A 23,297-nucleotide genomic window follows, 5' to 3' on the forward strand; every position below is an offset into this window, starting at 1 on the left:
ATATCGATACCCTGCTCCATATCATGGACTTGACTGGAGTGCGTAATAAGAATAGAGAAGGAAGAGGAAGAGGAGGATAGGGTACAAGGTTAGAAGAGGAGGTATCTGTGGGAATTCTTGGAGGGAAGGAGGGAGGGGAGGTAATTCTAGTTTTAGTTTCGTGCCCGGTTCGTGATCGACAGTCATTACCCTTCCGGATGAGAGCTCAGAGTTCATAAATTGCCCGATTTATGGGTAATGCTGTGACCTCTGTCTCACACACACACACACACCCGCGTGCCCGGCTCGACGGTGCAGTGGTACCGCTCTCGACCATCAATTCAGTGGCCCGAGTTCGAGTCCCACCCAGGGCTGAAAATATCTGCATCTTTGCACTGCGAGCCGCCACTCCAACTTTGGTGGGCAAGGTGTGAGTGTGTATGTGTGTGTGTGTGTGTATGTGTGTGTGTGTGTGTGTGTGTGTGTATGTATACGACCTCTGAAATCTCACACACACACACACACACACACACACACACACACACACACACACACACACACACACACACACACACACACGGCTCGGTGGCGGATTGGTAAAGCACTGGCCTCACAAGTCAGAGAACCGGGGTTCGATTCCCCGGTCGGGCGGAGATAAGTTGGGTTTGTCTCCTTTTACGTGTAGCCCCTGTTCACCTAGCAGCGAGTAGGTACGGGACGTTAGTCAAGGAGTTGTGACCTTGCTGTCCCGGTGTGTGGTGTGTGTGGTCTCAGACCTACCCAGAGATCGGCTAATAAGGAGCTCTGAGCTCACTGCCGTAGGGTGGTGTCTGGCTGTCTCGACAGAGACTGCAGCAGATCCGAGGTGAATACACACACACACACACACACAAACAATCACAAAATATATGTTCCCTGACAAGTATATAAACAAATTGTCGGCGAAACCTATAACTTGCTAAGATCAATAAAAGTGGCTTTTACTTACTTGGATGAAAAAATGGTAAAGAAAATATTAGTCACACTGATAAGGCCCAAATTGGAGAATGCAGCGACACTGTGGTCACACAGTACTAAAAAGAATATAAAGAAAATTGAGAGAATCCAGAGAGCAACTACGAAGATGGCCCCCCCAACACTACAAAAAATGTCATATGAAGAAAAATTGGCAAAACTAGAACTACCGACTCTGGAACAAAGAAGAGAAAGAGGTGACTTGTTGACCATCTACAGAATTATGAAAAGTGTAGAAATCCTTGGTAGAGACAACTTACTAAATTGGGATAAAAGAAACACAAGAGGACATGGAAAGAAACTCCAGAAGGACAGTTATAGAAGATACATAAAAAACAGCTTTATCCACAAAGTGGTGGATGTATGGAACATATATACTAGACGAAATAATGATGTGTGCAAAAACAATACAAGAATTTAAGAGCAAATTAGATATGACGAGATACAGAGACGGGACACCTCGAGCGTAGCTCCCCTTCCCGTAAGATGCAACCAAGTAAATATAACTAAGTAAACACACACACACACACACACACACACACACACACACACACACACACACACACACACACACACACACCATACACTGTACTTGTAACACACACTGCACTTACAATGAATTTCCACACATGCGGGGGGTGACAGGTTGGGGTCGGGAATGTCTGGAGAAAGGTTTGTGGATGGGGTGGGGTGGGGGTGGCACCGCAGGGTCTGAAAGTGGGAGGTATGACTAAGCCAAGATGAGCTCTGAGACAAGAAACTGCTTTGCATGCAAGAAGGGTAACATATTATAAGTAGCTAAAATACCTTAATATATATGCAAGAAGTTGACTCGTTCTCAGAACGCTTCACTTTTTTCATGGGGGAAGGACACCTGAAAGACTTTCTCAAACGTTTTTTTTTTTTTCGAATTTCGCCTGAAGGATGAGGCGGCGGAGGAAATATCTCTCTCTCTATCCATCTATCTATCTCTATTTCTCTTTCTCTGCCTTTTATCACTCAGACTTGTCAGATTTTCCTTTTGTCTCCCATTTGTTTTCTTTGTTTATACTATCCCTCCAGTACATCTCTTTATTACATCCCTCTACCTCTCTCTCTCTCTCTCTCTCTCTCTCTCTCTCTCTATATATATATATATATATATATATATATATATATATATATATATATATATATATATATATATATATATATATATATATGCGTGTGTGTGCGTGTTCCTCTCTCTTCCATATATTGTACTTAGTGTATAAAAAAAGTCTACTGAGTATTCATTAATAATAGGTTCGGTCAGCCACGTGTCACTTTTTTCGGGGGTGGGTGGGGGGGCAGGAGGAGGAAGTGAAGGGTCAGTGACGAAGTGTATCAACCTGACAAGGTTAAAAAGCAAAGAAAGTGTTAAGAACCAGTGGGTGAAAGCTACAGGAGGGCAGGACTCGTGGTAATGGAATTAAATTGGACAAATTTAAGTTTAAGAAGGAAATAGGCAAAAACTGGCGTAGCCACAAAGTGGTTAGTGAATGGAATAGACTTAGTAACCATGTAGTGAGCGCTGAAACTATCGGTTGTCTGAAGAGTGAGATAACTTTACGGATAGAGATGACAAATGGTAAAGGACATGAAACTGCCTAGTGTAAGCCTTGTAGTCTCTTGCAGTCTACTCCATTGTTATGTTCTTCTGTTCATGTTTTCCTCCATTTTGTCGCTTCAGATACAGTTCGTCGCCCAAGCCCAAGTCATGTCTAGTACAACGGGAGGACAGTATCAACGGCTCCGCCTCGCCTCAGCAGCAGCAGCAGCAGCAGCAGCAGCAGCAGCAGCAGGGTCAGCAGTTGAGTGCCAGTAATCCCCCCTGCCAGCAGCAGCCGCAGCAGCAACAGCAACAGCAGCCACAGGCACACAATGGCCACAGCGGTCGGGCCCACATCCACGAATCAGCTATTCCCAAGATGACCCACTCACATCGAAATAGGTACGATTTTTTTCGTCAAACGCGCACGCACACACACACACACACACACACACACACACACACACACACACACACACACACACACACACACACACACACATATATATATATATATATATATATATATGTATATACATATACATACATGTGTGTGTGTATATATATATATATATATATATATATATATATATATATATATATATATATATATATGTATATCACAACTGACACTACAGTTGGACGAAAGAAAGAGTTGAGTAAGCTAAATTATATATTTCGATTGCTAACTGCACTCCTCTTTTGTAGTACAAAGTGGAAGGAGGATGTTGTCTTAAATAGCAACCTCTTACAAAGGGAAGGGAACTGGGAAAAGAATAAATGTCACTACTCCAACCCTTATGTGATCTGAGGATGACATGAGGTCGGGTCAGGGGGAGGGGGGGGAAACTTGTTAACAATTTGTTTGGTGATGAATAATCCTGATATTATATGTGGGGTCCATTGACCCTTGGAAATATTCATCGTGGGCAAATATTCAATTAATGTGGATTCCAACATTTTCTTTCTGAACCCACAGCCAGATCTATAAATAAGATCGCATTTTTCGCAGTCCATCTGGTGATTGAATTTATTCACGTGTTGAAGCACGGCTGAACTTTCTTGACCATACTTGATAGACCTCTTGTGTTCATTCAATCTTGTCCTTAGGTCTCTCCCCGTCTGACTTATGTATGAAAGGTTACAATCTTTAAAAGGGAGTAAACACCTGGCATATGATATTCTATCAATCTCTGGTGAACATTAACAATTCTTTTATTAATGTATTAGGGTAATTATGAATTAGAGTTACCTTCTCTTTTGGAAGAAATTTGAACGAATGACTAATATACTCTAAAAAGGTGATGACAAGGACATTTTGTCTCTCTTTTGGCTTAGTGGAAGAAAGTTCAGCCATGTTTCAACACGTGAATAAATTTAATACACCGGATGGACAGGGAAAAATGAGATCTGTGGCTGTGGGTTCAGAAAGAAAATGGTGGAATCCACTTTAGTTGAATATTTGCCCACGATATTTCCAAGGGTCAATGGACCCCAGATATAATATCAGGATTATTCATCACCAAACAAATTGAAAGCGGTAGGTCAGGTCGCAAGGGTCAATGCGTCCCACTAATGAGGGAGGGGTGACATCAGATCACAGTCGCAGGTTTACATTTTTCCTTATCATTATTTTGCTTATTTCTTGGCAGATAGAATTGTCAAGTTTGTATAAACCTTTGTGTACGTTTTTATTTTGATCACTGGTGGTATGGATCAAACTGCACTCTATTAAGTTTCTTACTATTATGTTATTGGTGTGATAGATGGCATGGGCATTACTCTAATCAACAGGGTGATTATTTAATTCAACATATTTGAAGATTCCACTAGAAGAATCTAGGATATTTGGGCCACGAAACTGCAACCTAGGACATTTGGGCCACGAGGGCGACCTGGGGTGGATATTTGGGCCACAAACTATTTTTTTTTTCTTTGAATATATTACTAAATATTTTATATATATTTTTTGTGTTTTATTACTGTTTTTCGTATTTTATGCCTTTTTGCAAGTATTCTTTCATGAAGTGTTTTATCTAGTTTATCAACCGTCCCAACCAGATCCTCTAACCTAACCTAACCTAACCACTTTTATCCCAATTCCCAAATATCCTAGTCACCGTGGCCCAAATGTCCTAGGTTGCAGATTCGTGGGCCAAATATACATGGCCCAAATATCCGTTCTCCCACTAGAATTATTGCCATCCCTAACATTTTTCTTTGTTGTTCAATTCTGATGCTTAAGGGTTTGGCAGTTTGACCTATGTAAAATTGATTACACGTTTTGCAAGGAATTTTATAAATGAATCCCTATTTAACTTCAATACTATTGTTGATGAGCATATGTTTTACTGTACTATTATTCTTAAAATTACTTTTACGTTAAATCTTTTTAATAATTCTGTGGCACTTAACAAAATTTCTTTTTAATGGCAAAATTAAAACATTACGATAACTGAAAGATGATTTTGGTTGGGAAGTTAAAAATTATTTCCTTGCAAAATTGTAAGCAATATCAAGGAACTGTTTAGGGTATTTTTATTTTAGCCCAATGTTAAAAACATTTATGATTTCTTCATCAATGACTTCAGGACTACAGATACGGAAAGCTCTAAGAAACATTTAACACTATTTGGATAAGAATAACAAGTGAATATTAGCTTACATTGGTTGGTTTTCGATATACTTTGAATTTAAGGCTGTTGTCATGACGTAGGATAGTGCAATCTAAGAAATGTAAGGTACCATTTTTCTCAATTTCTAAAGTGAATCTAATGAAATCAACAAGGGTATTTAATTTGGGTAAAAATCATGTACATTTTTATCTTCTGGACAGACATAAAATGTCATCAATGTACCTAAGCCAAGGGATGTTAGGAGGAAAGATTTTGTGCAATATTTTAGTTTCGAAAAATGCTATGTATAAATTACTCAAAACTGCCTTTGTTCTTTGTAATATACGGAAGAGCTCTGCCTAGTTAGTTTTTTCCAAGTGGTCTACTTTGCATATATATATATATATATATATATATATATATATATATATATATATATATATATGTGTGTGTGTGTGTGTGCGTGTGTGTTTGTGTGTGTGTGTGTGTGTGTGTGTGTGTGTGTGTGTGTGTAACTGGAGCAGGAAACACAGGAGTCTGGAATAAACTCATACTAAGACTCCTGTGTTTCCTACTTCACTTACGTCAACATGTCAGAATGTCTCAACATATGTATAAATGATAATAATAAATACCAAATAATTTGGCAATACTTCAAAAGACATGCAAGGCACAGTACTTGGGTTGGTTGACCTTCATTTTATAATAATAATAATGATAAAAATTAATAATATTAATAATAATAATAACAACAACAACGTAATAAACACCAAATAATTTGACATATGAATCAAGTGCCATGTAAGGCACAGTACGTTGGATGGTGACTGTCGTTGTACCACTGCTTTGTTGGCTAGATTTGGCGTTTGTTTCAGAAGTAGATGTGGAGGAATCATTCGAGGTTCCCTGGGGCACTCCTCCTCCCACGAAGACTCGTCGCCTCACGCCTCGCCCATGCCCATGGCTTCCGCGTCATCCTCGTCGTCTTCTTCGTCCTCCTACAGTAGTGCTAGAGGACCCAGTAGCTTGCAGGTATGACATATTGGGTACACTTACGATTTATACTCCGTTTATTTTGACCTGCTGAGTAAATGATGTATTGTATTTGCTTGCCGGTGTATAAGCCGCACCCTCGCATAAGACGCACTCCTATTTTATGCAAGAAAATAGTATGTTTCGTCATACATTTATTGAAAGATATTTCAAAGTTGTTTTATAGGAAAAAAGTATTCTGTGCATCCGTAATACGGCCGCATTAGATGCAGAGCAATTTTGTGATATATTTAGAAATAAAAAGTGCGTTTTATACGCCGGCAAATATGGTTTAATTAATTCATGGATCTCATTAAATTATTTTCTTTTGTTTCATGTTTTTCTATGTGTGATCTGAGTAGTTCAACAGGATTGCCACATCAGTAACCAAGATAAATTTAGAGCTCTTATTATAATCATAGTCAGTTCCTGTCAAGATAAAATAAGCAAATAATAGTCAGGATTGTCTTTAATAGTAGTGAAAATAAGTGAGAAGTTTGGGTCAAGGGATACATACCTTTGGCTAAAGCTGTCACTTTTCCCCTGTTCGTGTATGGGGTCAGTATCTTATTGACACCAAAGGACTAGAGTCACACAGCATTCTTTTGTGATTGAAGATTAATCTTCACGAAAAAGAAAAAGAAATGCTAATCACTTCTACTATTTCTATGTTTTGTTACCTTCTTTGTGTCACTCCTTCACCACCTCTTTATCATCATCTTTACCTTTTAAACTCTTTTACCATCTCTTTGCTGTGATTTTGTCCTCAAGGGTAGAAGCACTTCCTCTTGCCAATGTAATGTTTTTATCCCATTTGTTTAAACCACCATGGCAAGTGATAGACACCTCAGTTTACATTCTCTGGAAAAGCGAAGATTGCAGGGTGATAAAGAGGTATTCAAATGGGTCAAGGGCTTAAACAAGTGTGATGCTGGCAAAGCTGTCATATTAAGACAGCAGGGCAGGACTAGCAGTAGTGGATTTAGATTGGACAAATTTAGATTTAAGAAGGAAATAGGCAAGAACTGGTCTACCAATAGAGTAGCTAACAAATGGAATAGACTTATTAACCATGTAGTAGTGAGTGCTGAAACAATTAGTTGTTTTAGAGAAGATTAGATAACCTTATGGATGGGAATGAAAGGTGGTAAAGGATATGGAACTACCTATTGTAGGCCTTATGGTCTCTTGCAGCTTGCTCCATTTTTATGTTCTTGTGTTCATCAGGATGGAGCCCAGATTCTTGTAGTGGCAAGGATAGTTCAAAACTCAGCACACTAAAATAGATGTGTTATTGTATGTAGATTGAATGATTACATTTTCTTTGATTCAGAATTGTGCAGGTACTCCATCCTACCACACAAGTACCTTCCAGCCACCACCCTCAAGTGATGATCGCATCACTTTAGTGGTGGAAGGGACTCGCTTCATCATCGACCCTGCCATTTTCACTGCTCACCCAAACACCATGCTTGGAAGGTGAGCCTGCTTGTTTGATTTCATAAACTGAACATGTATAAGTAGTAAATGAAAGATTCATAATAGTGACTTGAACATAGAAACATGAGGTTATTTCTTAGATAAATAAAATAATGTACAGTGGTATTATGGTAGCTTAAACAACATCAGCACAAGATGCCATCCTGAGGCAGTTCATATTGATTGTCTCTTTGGTAGTGGAGTTTAAGTCCAAATATCCTTGACTAGGACTTCATCATGGGTGTAGACATTATCAGAAGATATTGTGTGTGATTAGAACTTATAGCAGTCTCATATTAACTGCTTTGTCAGTAATTTTTAGATAGGTGTGTTTTGACTCTTTCTGAATGTGTTAGAATTGTATGTGTCATACTTTTTGGGAACTGGTTTATAGGTTTTATATAGAATTATGCATTATACATACATATACCAAGGGCTTTTCCCCCTACAAGGGAGGTAGCCAAAGTCAAAGGTATAAATCCACTCCCACCCATTTCATCCCAACATACTCCACTCCCATTTACCATCCCTCACTCTTGTCTTGGCTCCTTCTGGATGACGGGTCATTCCTGCATCTCACCCACTGCCCTGGGTCAGAAGCAGTGAAGCAAGACACAGCACATCCACAATTATTCATTATAATATGGGATGATGTAGCAGTAATTTAGATAAGTTTAAGATTATTTGAATGAATAGTTTTTAGCATCTAGATACATAGTGACTCCACACACACAGAATACTGTATTTACACTAACATCCATACCTACACAAGGTAAACTGTTAAACTACTTGACAGGCTAGATTATGATAGGTTATTGTGTTTGAACATATGAACAGTTGAAATTGTTCAAAGACTGAGCAGAGAAGAAGTAAATGGTCACAAGAAAGGAAAATGGTAAGGGAGGTGTAATAACCCTGTATGGACATGGAAAAGGCTACAGATCAAGAGGAAGCATAGATATTTAAATATTTGCAGAATGTGGCAAAGGAAACATGGACTGGGAGTGAAGTGTTTATTCCTCCCGGTCCGTGTTTCTTTTGCCGTGTTTAAGCAACTTGTTCACATGGATATTAATTTATATTTGCAGAATGTTTTCATCTGGACTTGAGTTCACACATCCCAATGAACGTGGTGAGTATGAGGTGGCTGAAGGGATTTCGTCAGCTGTGTTTCGTGCCGTCCTTGACTATTACAAGACAGGGCTGGTACGGTGCCCACCCTCTGTCAGTGTGCAGGAATTAAGGGAAGCCTGCGACTATCTCCTAATCCCCTTCGATGCCAATACCATCAAGTGCCAGAATCTTCGTGAGTGTACATTTTTTTTTATTTTTCTAATTATTAATTGCATTAGAATTAAAATTGTTGCTCATATTTCTATTTTGTCAATTTATCTAATCAAAAGATAATGAATTAGAATATGAAATGGACCAGATGTGGCTACCTGCCAGTAGTGGTCATATATTGTACAACAGGTGCCAAAGAGAGACATCTCCCTGCCAGAACCTGTCAGTACCCTTACACTCATTGGGAGGTGCAACCCTAAGTGGCTGGCACTCAGTCATTAGACTAGGCCAGAATTTTCTATGTCATGTTTAACTATTCTTCTCCTCTGGATATGATGTTGTCCACAAAGAAACACTAGTGACTTAACCTCGTAAATACAGTGCAGACAAGTCTTCGTATTTTTTTATCTGTGCTGTCCAAGAGGTCACTTTCTAACCCCATTCTCTGCCTCACCTCCACACTTTTCATTCTACAGGTGGACTACTCCATGAACTAAGCAACGAAGGTGCCCGGCGTCAATTTGAGGTGTTTTTGGAGGACCACATTCTGCCGTTGATGGTCCTTGCAGCTCAGCGAGGAGACCGAGAATGTCACATCGTCATTTTGTTAGATGATGATACTGTAGACTGGGATGAAGATTATCCTCCTCAAATGGGAGAAGAATATAGTCAAAGTAAGGTTTAGGAAGTTTCTTTGTTGACTGTTACCCCTTGACTTCCCTCAAATGAATAGAATTAGTACACACATATACAAAAAGGCCCTTTTCCCCTTATAAGGGAGTTGGCTAAGTCAAAACAAACACTCACCCTACACCCATCCCACAACCATTTGTTGTCCCTCCTATCTTAGCTCCTAGTGCATGATGAGTCATCCCTGTCACCCACCCACTGCTCACATCAAGACATAGCACCTCCACAGTAAGGCCCAACAAATAAAAATAGTTAATGCCCACCACATCATTACATGGTGACCCTATTTCGTGAGAACCATAATGAAATATGTAAATATAGTTCATAAGTAATTCTCTATTCCTCTCTCTCTCTTTCTCTCTCTCTCTCTCTCTCTCTCTCTCTCTCTCTTTCTCTCTCCTCTCTTTTTTTTATCTATTTTTTTTTAAGTTTTATCTACATACATACATATGCCAAGGCTTTTTCCCCCTTACAAGGGAGGTAGCCAAAAAGGAAAAGGCATAAAATCATTCCCACCCATTCCATCCCTGAATACACTCCACATCCCTCCACCCTCCCTCTTATCTTAGCACCTCCTGGATGACGGGTCATCCCTGCACCTTGTCCACTGCCCTGGGTCAGAAGCAGTGTCGCAAGACACAGCACATCCACAGCAAGGCCGCTTCATTAAATCGGCGACCCCCCCCTCTCCGTCCCCTCATTGCATAAAAGAAGAACAGGAGAAATCCCTTTGGGCTGTGTCAAATTTTGCTCACACATACTACCTCACCCCCCATCCCCCTGCCCATTCCACCTCATGCATCACAACATCATTCATATACAACCATTCTCCATTCACCCCTGTCTTCTGTCCTCTCCCATCCTTCCTCAACCGACATTCCCCTCTTCCCCAAAGCCCCCTTCACCCCATCCATCCATCTCATCCTAGGACGTCCCCTCATGTTCACTCCCTCCACATCTGCCTTCCATACCTCTTTTACTAGTCTTTCTTCACTCATTCTTTCCATGTGTCCAAACCATCCTAATACTTTCATCAACCCTATCTCCCAACTCCCTTTCCACCCCTGTTCTCCTCCTCACCTCCTCATTTCTCACTATCTAGCCTAGTAACCCCCATCATACTTCTCAGACACCTCATTTCAAACACATTAAAACTCCTTCTCTCTTTCTCTCTTATGTTCCATGTTTCTGCCCCATACAGTGCTGTTGGCACAATCACTCCTTCATACAGTCTCCTCTTAGCATCCATTCCCAAATGTCTATTCCTCATTACACTCTTTAATCCACTAAGGCATTTACTCGCTTCTCTCAATCTACATTCTACCTCCACCTTCACTCCACCTTTTCCTGCCACATTTGCACCCAAGTATCTAAAACTATCCACTTCCTCCAGTCGCCCTCCCTTAATGCTCACTTCCAGTCTACTGCCACTTTCACCCCTTGTACATCTCATCACCTTACTTTTACCCACATTTATCTTTAGCTTTCTTCTATCACAAACTCTCCCAAACTCTGTCACCAACTTCCTCAATCCCTTATCCGATCCTGCCACAAGCGCAGTGTTGTCCGCAAACAACAGCTGGCTCACCCCCCACTTTTCTCCTTTTTCTTTAATCATCTCCAATCCCTGACCCACTACCCTTGCATTTACCTCTCGCACTACCCCATCCATGTATAAGTTGAACAGCCAGGGCGACATAACGCAACCTTGACGAAGTCCCACCTTTATCTTGAACCACTCACTCTCTCCATTTCTAATCCTGACACAAGCTCTACTATCTACTACTCTCATAAAAACTCTTGACAGCTCCTAGAAGCTTTCCTCCTATACCGTATATCTGAGAGTGGAGGATAGATGGAGAAAGAGGAAAGGGACAAAAGGTAGGGAGGTTCTTAGAGTGAACTCTTTGAATGAAAAGGAGAAGGAGTACAAAAAGAATCTGAAGGAGGAGTGGGAGGGAGTGAAGGATAGAGTAGAGCTAGGTGTTGAGGAGAAATGGGGATGGTTCAAGGAGGGAGTCACAAAGTGTGCAAAGATGGTGTGTGGAACAAGAAGGACAGGAGGAAATAGAAGGAAGGGTAGTGAATGGTGGGATGAGGAAACAAAGAAGGTTGTAGAAGAGAAGAAGCGAGCTTTCACAGATTGGTTACAAAATAGGACGAGGGAGTCATATGAGACGTACAAAGAAAATAAAAGAGAAGTAAAGCAAAAGGTAAAGGAGGCAAAGAGGAGAGCAGATGTGAAATGGGGTAAGAGAATGACAGAAAATTTTGATAGTAATAAAAAGATGTTTTGGAAAGAAATTAAGAGAGGAAGAGGAGGCGAATCAAGTAGAGATGAAAAGGTAAAAGGTGCAGATGGAGAGATGATAATGGAAGAGAAGGCAGTAAGGGGAAGATGGGCAGAATATTTTAGGGAGTTGCTAAATGTGAAGGAGGATAGGGAGGGAAAGATAGCTGCAGTGGGAAATGCTAAGAAAATGACCGTGATGAGTGAGGAAAATGGAGGAGAAATAAGGAAGGATGAAGTGAAGGCAGTTGTTAAGATGATGAAAGCAGGTAAGGCACCTGGTCTGGATGGATGCCATGCAGAATGTCTAAATAAAGGAGGTACAGTGATGGTGGACTGGCTGGTGAGGTTATTTAATGTTTGCTGGAGAGAGGGTAGAGTGCCGGAGGACTGGAGGAGTGCCTGTATAGTTCCACTTCACAAGGGAAAAGGGGACAAGTGTGAATGTAGTAGTTTCAGAGGGATTAGCTTGTTAAGTGTAGTTGGGAAGGCTTATGGGAGGATCTTGATTGAGAGGATTAGGAGAGGAACAGAGGGAGTAATTGGTGAGGAACAGTGTGGATTTAGGACGGGTAGAGGTTGTGTAGATCAGATCTTTGTGGTAAGACAGATATGTGAGAAAGCTATAGGAAAGGGGAAGGATGTTTTTTGGGCTTTTATGGATCTGGAAAAGACTTACGATAGGGTAGACAGAAAGGCACTGTGGGAGGTTAAGTTTTATCTAGCTTAGGAAATTTCCTTGGCAAAATATATAATAAAAAAATATTAACCTTGTTACTTATTCATATCTATGTTGACAGCTGTGTGCTCGACTGCTATGTACCGATTTTTCAAGTACATAGAGAACCGTGATGTTGCCAAGCAGGTGCTGAAGGAGAGAGGGCTCAAGAAGATACGACTGGGTATAGAAGGTTACCCAACCTACAAGGAAAAAATAAAGAAAAGACCAGGTAAATATGGGGATTTTCTCCCTCTCTTCTCTCTTTTCTATATCAAGCAAGGAAGGGAGGGGGTTGAGGATGGGGGGGAGTGGTTGTATGTGGATGATATTTTGACACAGACTGAAGGGATTTCTCCCCGTATTCTCTATTTCCTGCATGAGGGGACAGAGAATGGTTGTCGCCAATTAAGTGAAATAACTTTGCAGTGGATGTCCTGTGTCTTGCTGCATTGCTTCTAACCTGGGCAGTGGGCAGGAAACAGGGATGACCCTACAACCACAAGGAGCTAAGATGAGAGGGAAACAAGGGTGGTGGAATGGTTGGGAGTGGGTGCATGCCTTTGACTGGGCTACCTCCCTTATACAGGGGAAAAAGCCCTTGGTATATAGATAGAGAAATAATTTGGTTTAGGCCTGTTTAGAAAAGGTGAATGTGAAATAGGTAGAAATGAATATACAAGAGTATAAGGAGAGGAAGAAAGGAACTTTGAAAAAGGTATGTGTGTGTATGTATGTATATATATATATATATATATATATATATATATATGTATATATATATGTGTATATATATATATATGTATATATATATATATATATATATATATATATATATATATATCACAAGACGAAAATGTAGTAGCACATATTTAGTAAAATGTTTTAATTACCCACTGTCGGAGAAACAAAGCAAAAGAAACAGACGAACTGTATATTTCGACCACTAATGTGGTCCTCTTCAGCAGATAGATACAAGGTGAGATGTACAAGAATATATACAGGGAGAGAGGTACAGGTACTCCTCGTTTAACGACCTACTCGGTTAACGACAACTCGGAGTAACGACGGGCTTTATGACATCGTTTAATGTAAATCTCCTGAAGTTACGACGTCGTGTATGATAATTAAGTTGGCTGAGGCAAATTTGTATGATGTTATAAATGAACTTGTACGGTGGATATTAGCTGTGAGGTAAAGTGTTCTGAAGCTTAGGTCTACATTACCATCCTGCAAGCTGCAAAAACTACCTGGGGTACAGTGTATACCGGTAGTGGTAAATTTTTAGTTTCGACCATGGGCGCAATATAACAATAGAAAATTAATTATTAATTTTGTAAATTATAATGTATCAACGTAATATGCAATTTTGTGAGCGGAAATGAAAAAAAAATGGTAAAACAGATTTCGTAAGTAACGAAGTCATGTCGGACGAATGGTATACCATGTTTGTTATGATAGATGCCGATGTCGAAGAAATGAAAGGATGATAAATTTATTCGTCTAATATAAACTAAACTAACCTAACCTGTGTTTAATAAATCATTACCTGCAAATTAAATGTCATCCGGCTCATCGTCGTCGTGAGAGACGTTGGCAGACGACAAGATGGCGTCCCGAGCCTATGGTACCGACTTCGTTCATTAGCATATTTTCTTGTAGCAAGGTATTTTTTACTTTCATTTCCGCCCACAAAATTACATATTACGTTGATACATTTTTATTTACAAAATTAATAATTAATTTTCTATTGCTATTTTGCACCCATGGTCGAAACTAAAAAAAATACCCTGGTATTCAATATGGAATGTCAGCATACGCGGATTTGGTCATATACGGTAATTTTAGGAACCTAACCACCGTAAATAAACAGTAAATAAAGCTTTAATGTACTGTATAAAAGAGGGAAAATACACGAAAATAAAGATACATGTATTGCTGGACATTGTACATACAGTACATGTACGTATATGTATACACTTTCGCTTAACGACCAATTCGGTTAACGACGGCGCGCTGGTCCCAATTGTCGTCGTTAAACGAGGAGTACCTGTACAAAGTAGGAACAAGGGGAGGTGGCTCAAGTCACATGTCCGAGGTGGGGCGGATTCGGTAATGGTAATAATTTATTCACAGCATAAGTTGTTATACAATCAGGTGACCATTGCCCTTTTGATGTATTGAAATTTGGCAAGTGTTTAATGAGGAAAGATTCAACTATCTTTCTCCTAAAGCTACAATTGGATTTATAAATTATTTCTGGATTGTTTCAATCTATGCGGTGATCCTTTGTTGATGTATGGAGGAAGACCGCGGAGTTGTTTTGTGCATACCTGACAGAGTTTTTGTGCTCTTTTACTCTGGTATTGAGGTCCCTACCAGTTTGACCCCAGTAGACCTCATTACAATCTTTACATGGTAGTTTATATATGCCTGGGTTATTATCTGTTTTGGGTTTATGATGTATATTTACTACTTAATGAAAAATGTTATTAGGATAGTTGAAGACCAATTTAATTTTATCTTGCGGTAACATGTTAGAAGCTTTGTCCAATAAATGGTTGTATGGGATCTTTATACAAGTATTGTCCCGATTGTGCTGGTTGTTTGTTAGGGAAGAGTTCTTATAATAGCTGATTTTTGCCTTGCTAAGAGCTTTTGTCAACAACCAAATTGGATAACCTAATTTGCTCAATTGTAAGTTTATTGTGTCTAATTCTTTATTTAAAAATTGAACGCTACAAATTCTTAATGCTCTTAAATAGAGGCCCGAAGCAACACTTAGTTTAACCCTTTCTGGATGGTAACTAAAAAAATGTAAGTAGCTACCAGTATGCGTGGGCTTTCTATATACTGTAAAATCCAAATTTTGGGATTTTTACAGAAAATGTTCATTTTATATCTTGAGGAAATAATTCGTCTTTACCATTTTTTTTTTTTTATTTAATACTGAAACAAACTACAGACTGTTTTGTTTTAGCTTTGAACCTGCAATGACAGTGGTGAAATAGGACAGTCTCTCATTGAGGTGACGTTTAGTTAATATAACTCCCGAAAGAGGGTGTTGTAGTCAGGTGTTTGACACGAGTTTATGAACGGCCGCAACGGAATTTGTACCATACCTAAAGTGAAGCAACAAAGCCAACATAAAAATTCAAACTAACATGCTGTGAACATGGGCAAATATCATGAATATTGATCATGTTTCATGGTGTTTAGGCCTATTTAAACATGAAAAATAAGATTCGATAGACACCTACCTATACCAAATATTTATATACGGTAGCCCATGCTGGCGTATTCTTCCATGTCACCATGGCTGTTCTTCTTGTTCTCACGGAACGTCACGGAGAAGTGTGCCTCCCGACTTTGTGACGGCCAACATCGTCACGTTGTTGTGAAAAAATTACACAGCCGCAGAATTTTTATCGTAGGCCATAGATAATGCGCACCACCGGATAACACGCACCCCCCATTTTTAGGCCCTTCCAACGGAAAAAAGTCGCGCACTATACGCCGGAAAATACGGTAACTGGTTTTGGCCTTGCTTAAGGCTTTATTTGTAAATCAGACTGGGTATCCTAGTCTTTTTAACTGAGTTTTGATGATAGAAATTTCTGAATCTAAATAAGATGGGCTACATAATCTTAGTGCCCTTAGAAAAGGACCCGAAGCAACACTATATTTGATATTGTCAGAATGGTTGCTGTAGAAGTGTACATAACTCCCCGTTACAAGGAGCAAAAGTGCATATCCTCATCAAATACATACCAAAGGGCTTCTCCCCATTGTGAGGGGTGGCCAAGTCAAAGCATATACCCACCCCACATCCATCAAAATCCATTCATCACTTCTCACATCTCGGCACCTCATGGATGGAAAACCATCCCTGTTCCCTGCAGCAAAGACATAGTTCCTCCACAGCAGGGCCCAGCAACTGGAGCTGGTTAATGCCCACCATTTCATTATATGATGATCCCCTCCTCTTCACCCACATGATATATGATGATGACATGGTATGGATGGTGCCCCTTCACAGAGGACTTTGTAGATACATACATACATATACCAAGGCTTTTTCCCCCTTACAAGGGAGGTAGCCAAAAAGGAAAAGGCATAAAATCATTCCCACCCATTCCATCCCTGAATACACTCCACACACCTCCACCCTCCCTCTTATCTTAGCACCCCCTGGATGATGGGTCATCCCTGCACCTTGTCCACTGCCCTGGGTCAGAAGCAGTGTCGCAAGACACAGCACATCCACAGCAAGGCCGCTTCATTAAATCGGCGACCCCCCCTCTCCGTCCCCCCATGCATAAAAGGAGAAGATGGGGAGGAATCCCTTCTGGCTGCGTCAAATTTTGCTCACACATACTACCTAACCCCCCATCCCCCTGCCCATTCCACCTCATGCATCACAACATCATCCATATACAACCATTCTCCATTCACCCCTGTCTTCTGTCCTCTCCCATCCTTCCTCAACAGACATTCCCCTCTTCCCCAAAGCCCCCTTCACCCCATCCATCCACCTCATCCTAGGACGTCCCCTCATGTTCACTCCCTCCACATCTGCCTTCCATACCTCTTTTACTAGTCTTTCTTCACTCATTCTTTACATGTGTCCAAACCATCCTAATACTCTTTCATCAACCCTATCTCCCAACTCCCTTTCCACCCCTGTTCTCCTCCTCACCTCCTCATTTCTCACTCTATCTAGCCTAGTAACACCCATCATACTTCTCAGACACCTCATCTCAAACACATTAAAACTCCTTCTCGCTTTCTCTCTTATGTTCCATGTTTCTGCCCCATACAGTGCTGTTGGCACAATCACTCCTTCATACAGTCTCCTCTTAGCATCCATTCCCAAATGTCTATTCCTCATTACACTCTTTAATCCACCAAGGCATTTACTCGCTTCTCTCAATCTACATTCTACCTCCACCTCCACTCCACCTTTTCCTGCCACATTTGCACCCAAGTATCTAAAACTATCCACTTCCTCTAGTCGCCCTCCCTTAATGCTCACTACCAGTCTACTGCCACTTTCACCCCTTGAACATCTCATCACCTTACTTTTACCCACATTTATCTTTAGCTTTCTTCTATCACACACTCTCCCAAACTCTGTCACCAACTCCCTCAATCCCTCCTCCGATCCTGCCACAAGCGCAGTGTCGTCTGCAAACAAGAGCTGGCTCACCTCCCACTTTTCTCCATTTTCTTTAACCATCTCCAATCCCTGACCCATCCATCCACCTCATCCTAGGACGTCCCCTCATGTTCACTCCCTCCACATCTGCCTTCCATACCTCTTTTACTAGTCTTTCTTCATTCATTCTTTACATGTGTCCAAACCATCCTAATACTCTTTCATCAACCCTATCTCCCAACTCCCTTTCCACCCCTGTTCTCCTCCTCACCTCCTCATTTCTCACTCTATCTAGCCTAGTAACACCAAGGCAGTGACTCTTGCACTACCCCATCCATGTACAAATTGAACAGCCAGGACTTTGTAGTGTGGAATTTAATGAACCATGCCCTTGGTTCAATTTTGCTGGTGGCAGGGTTTGAACCCTGTGCCCCTCGACCTTCACCACAAGAAACAATGCCCTAACCTCAGACAGCAAGTTCCTTACCCACAACATAAACAAATGAAATTCACTCAACCACTCCACTCATGTCATCACCTTGGGGATTAAAGAACATTTGCCCAGCAGTATTGGAAAGTCATCCCAGATACATCTTGCTCATAGAACAGTTTGTTGACTTAGTCTATCTTATTATAAAATTCTTATTACAGGAGGACGAGCAGAGGTTATATACAACTATGTGCAGCGTCCATTTATCCGTATGTCATGGGAGAAGGAAGAAGCAAAGAGTCGTCATGTTGACTTTCAGGTGAGGTGTCTACTAAGTTTTTATTTTATAGATGAGTTCATACACTTTTGTTACAAAATATACCACAAGACATTTTTGAGTTACAGTGATTAGGTTTTTTTAACCCCTTTATTTTATGAGGAGACCTTACTATAGCAAAGAAGTGGTGAAACATTAATGGGAAAGTTGTGGGGAAATAATGGAAGTTGAGAGAGATAGTAATAACACAACCTATAACACTCAATTACAGTGCGTGAAAAGCAAATCAGTGACGGACTTGGCTGAGGCAACTGCTGACCCTGCTCTTGACCGTGTCGTGACCCTTGACCCACCAACTGCCCCTCTTGTGGATGCTGCCTCTGACCCTGCCCCTGTACTGGAAGGAGCAGTTGGAGGGGAGGGTATGGTTGACGAGGGTGCAGTAGGGGGTGCAGTAGCAGGTCCAACTCTTCCTGTCAACCAACAGAATGAATCATATCCTGAGGTATGTTCTTCTGACTTGGTACTGAGTTCAAAGAATTTAATGTGAAGATTTTTTTCCCAGGCAGTGACTGTATGTATTTTATAATTGACAGGCGAGCAGTGGTGGTGGTGTTGGTGAGGATGGAGGCGGGGCCTGAGGCTGGCCGGGCACCGGGTGGCTGTGTCTGTGTCGCGACTGTCTGGTGCGACACCAGTACTCTCCTCCGTAGTACTCTGGGCTGGGCAGGAACCACGTGTGTTGTTGTTGATAGCATCAGCAGTCTTTTTTCCTGAAGGTGTCATTATGAAGATATTTGAGAGCTATGCTTGAGGACCATGAAGAGGCAGCAATGTGGAATTGATGTGTCTTTAAATTTTTTCACTTAAAATAGCTGTGGGCAAGGTGTAGACAAGAATTAGAGAAAAAAAAATTATGTAAGACACTTGTATGATATTCATTAGATCAGTAACTTGGCCAAAATTGATTGAATAAATTATTTTGTACCAATTATGTGCCCTTTAAGTGGCTTTAACCAATACTTCATGTGAAGAAATAATTCCACCTTTTACAGTCCCTTATCTTCTCATATATACAAGGTTGCACTTCAGGTGGATTGCATCATCTCCGTCTTGTTTACTCACACACTGAATTTGTTGACATGTATATTTTTTTTTTCCAACACACAATTTCTAAGCTGCTTTTTCAATATATACGTAAGGTCCTTTGCTCCTATATTTGTAGCAACATTTAACATAATTTAATTCTGAAACCATAAATTGCTGTTTGAATGATGATAATGGTAATATTACTATTAATGTGTAAACATTTTTTATCAGTTGCTTGTGTGGCACTCTTACCTGTGTGAGTGAGGTCCATGGCTAAGAGAGCAAGAATGGCCACTAACCCTCTCCAATTATACGAGCTGCTTGTATGGTATTGATATCTAATGCCTCCAATCTGACACACACAAATTTTATGCTGCTTTTATACGATATTAATATCTATGGCCCAGAGCTGTGGAGCGAGTTTTGCCACAAGGTGTCCCTGTATTGGCTACAGTTTTACTCTTCTATTAGAAGGGAAAAACAATTTTGACATTAAGCCTCCCCTCCCCATCTGAATTGCCTGCATAAGAAGTTGAAAAAGTTTCAGCTGTCTTGGCTAATTTTGTGACATAACTTTTTTTGTACAAGGATGTTATTTGTGGTTACAACTATGTCAAGTGATTGAAGTATTATTTTCATTACCACCTGTTTTACTCTGTATCTGCATTCGTAGAAATTCTTAGATAAAATAAGCTCTAAATGACATGGGGGTTTCTATTGCTCTGTATAGAAATTGTCTTGCTTCCAAGGGATTTCAGAGTGCAATGGTAACTTACAAATGTTGAAAAATGAAAATTATCTGATTAGACTAAAGGTTGTTATACTTTGTATATGCTCTCATGATTTGAATTGATTTGTGTTACACATCTTTGTCATTGATTTGTAGTTTTGTCTTAAGCAATTCATTTCCCAAGATGAAACCTAAATAATTAAAGATGATTATTAGCTTGTACAGATATCTTTGATTGCAGAGTTACATCAAATGGAAACGCTAGCTTTGTGAAAGCTTGGCAGAGCCCATTCTTGGTGCTAACGATATGTGGAGCCAAGCTTCTACTCAGAATTGCATTATAGTTTTGTCATCCTTTTGCTGTTTTCTGATATTGGGAAGTGTGAATTATTTCTATATATGTATATATTTTTTTTGTCAAAGCATGGAAGAAAATCTACATGTGCTTTAATCTTTATATTCATGTAAAGCCTACATGTGCATATGTATTTCTGCAAACATACATGAGGTATACAAAGGTGATTCCAATTGTCAGGAACCAGCAAAAGGGTAAATTAAGGTTGATCATTGATTTTTTTCATGTAGGAGCATTTTTTTTTTTTCTTTCTTTCTTTCTTTTCTTTACAAATGCTGTATTTGTTTCACAAAGTCAGATTTTGTTTCTTCAGATTGAATATTAGTGCACCCATAATTTGTTGTACGATCTTGTGGTACTTGATAAGGTCCTACCCATACTTTAGCAGTCCATCCTATCCATCTTTGGTAGAATTTATGTAGCAGGTTTTATACGAAAAACTGTATACAGAACAACTTTGTACTTGATGTTGTTTACATTTAGTCTTGGTGTTTTTGTAAAGAATCCTCTTCCATGAAAGCCACAAGGGCCCCCAAGTCTTAAATTCATAATTACTAAGTTGATTTCATTTCTTTCTCTGATGTTATTTAATGTAATTTTTTATTATTAAGAAGACATAGGTTAGAACAAGTATTTTTAGATATTACAGTTGAAACGTTCTATAAAGGAAAGCCATCTCCATTTGATGATATAAAAACAATTTACTTTAAGTACAGAAAATTTTATATCAAACTTCTAAATACATGGGATTAGGGTACTTTTTTATATTCTTACATAACACAAAATATAATTGAATTTGATTATAAGAAGCTTTCCTTGGGTCCCAGTAGTTTAATTATGAAACTGATTCTGAATAGTGATTGATAGAATCATTGTTTTAAATCAACCAATAGAAAATTTGTGCAGTATAGCTGTGACAACCCCACTTGCCCTTCTGCTCCTCACAGTCTGCCCTTTAGGTGCTGCTGCTGCTGCCCCTTCTTCATTGCCATTCATTTCATGTGATATTCTGGGTTTCAGCATTTATAAGTGTGCCTATTCACTTTTTTTTTCTTTTACCCATATATATAAATTCAAGTACATACTCAAAACGGCAACAATTTTTGAAACACAAAAAATGTAGTTATAACTGTGTTTCTTTTGTAAATGTTTTTTGCTACATGAATAAGGTGAAACTTGTTTCATTTCAAGAATGTTAAGTGGAATACGTTTTGTGAGATGTATCAAGTCATTCAACTCAAGCATTCACATTATGAAGTTATTGTTTTGCAGAAACCAGTTAGGTGCAACATGGTTTTGGAATTATAGAAATATTATAAAAGGCAAATCACCACAGGATAAGTTTGCCTGTTGATGGCACACACAAATATATATACAGTATATATATATATATATATATATATATATATATATATAATATTACACACACATATATATACACATATTTACATATATATACATATATACATACATACATACATACATACATATACCAAAGGCTTTTCCCCCCTTACAAGGGATGTGGCCAAAGAGAAAAAGGCATAAAAACCATTCCCACCCATTCCATCCCCAATACACTCCACTCCCCTCCACCCACCTACCCTCTTATCTTGGCACCTCTTGGATGAAGGGTCATCCCTGCATCTTGTCCACTGCCCTGGGACAGATATATATATATATATATATATATATATATATATATATATATATATATATATATATATTTATATATACATATATATATTTATATATATTTATATGAATATATATATATGTATATATATATATATATGTATGTATATATATATATGTATGTATATATATATATGTATGTATATATATGTATGTATATATATATGTATGTATATATATATATATATATATACACACACACACACACACACACACACACACACACACACACACACACACACACACACACACACACACACTCAAAACTATCATATGAAGAGAGACTACAAAAACTTAAACTACAGACACTAGAGCAAAGAAGAGAGAGAGGAGATTTGATAGCTATTTACAGAATCATGAAAGGCATAGAAATTACTGATAGAGAGAATCTGATAAAATGGGATGACAGAAATACAAGAGGACACGGAAAGAAAATAAAAAAAGACAGCTATAGAAGAGATTTGAAAAAGAACAGCTTTCCTCACAGAGCAATAGACAGTTGGAACAAGTTAGATGAGAAAGTGGTGTGTGCAAAAACAATACATGAATTTAAAAATAGTTTAGATAAAATGAGATATGAAGACGGGACCCCACGAGCATAGCTCCCCTTCCCGTAAAATACAACTAGGTAAATACAACTAGGTAAATACACACACACACACACACAAGAGGACATTGAAAGAAATTCAAAAAGGATAGTTATAGAAGAGACATGAAAAGACAGCTTCCCCTAGAGTGGTGGATGTATGGAACATACTAGACAAAACAATAGTGAGTGCAAAAACAATACAAGAATTTAAGAACAAATTAGATATGGTGAGATACAGAGATGGGACACCATGAGTGTAGCTCCCTTTCCCGTAAGATACAACTAGGTAAATACACACACATACAT

General features: G+C 39.3%; 1 protein-coding gene across 4 annotated transcripts in view; it reads left to right on the top strand.

The window, feature by feature from the left end:
• Positions 1-22,087, top strand: part of LOC143025326 (BTB/POZ domain-containing protein KCTD20-like) — a 328,555-nt gene extending 306,468 nt beyond the window's left edge. For 3 of the 4 annotated variants that reach the window (XM_076184804.1, XM_076184805.1, XM_076184807.1), the window contains 9 exons: positions 2,705-2,965; positions 6,054-6,210; positions 7,544-7,689; positions 8,778-8,995; positions 9,450-9,647; positions 12,754-12,903; positions 18,481-18,578; positions 18,808-19,041; positions 19,133-22,087. In XM_076184804.1, the coding sequence (XP_076040919.1) occupies positions 2,705-2,965; positions 6,054-6,210; positions 7,544-7,689; positions 8,778-8,995; positions 9,450-9,647; positions 12,754-12,903; positions 18,481-18,578; positions 18,808-19,041; positions 19,133-19,177 (1,507 nt within the window). In that variant the 3' untranslated portion in view covers positions 19,178-22,087. The remainder of the gene's footprint in view (positions 1-2,704; positions 2,966-6,053; positions 6,211-7,543; positions 7,690-8,777; positions 8,996-9,449; positions 9,648-12,753; positions 12,904-18,480; positions 18,579-18,807; positions 19,042-19,132) is intronic. The other variant, XM_076184806.1, reaches the window with a different exon arrangement.
• The last annotated feature ends 1,210 nt before the right edge of the window (positions 22,088-23,297 follow it).

Source organism: Oratosquilla oratoria, chromosome 5, assembly GCF_046742065.1.
Source record: "Oratosquilla oratoria isolate Oo_2021 chromosome 5, ASM4674206v1, whole genome shotgun sequence".
NCBI classification, from domain to species: domain Eukaryota; kingdom Metazoa; phylum Arthropoda; class Malacostraca; order Stomatopoda; family Squillidae; genus Oratosquilla; species Oratosquilla oratoria.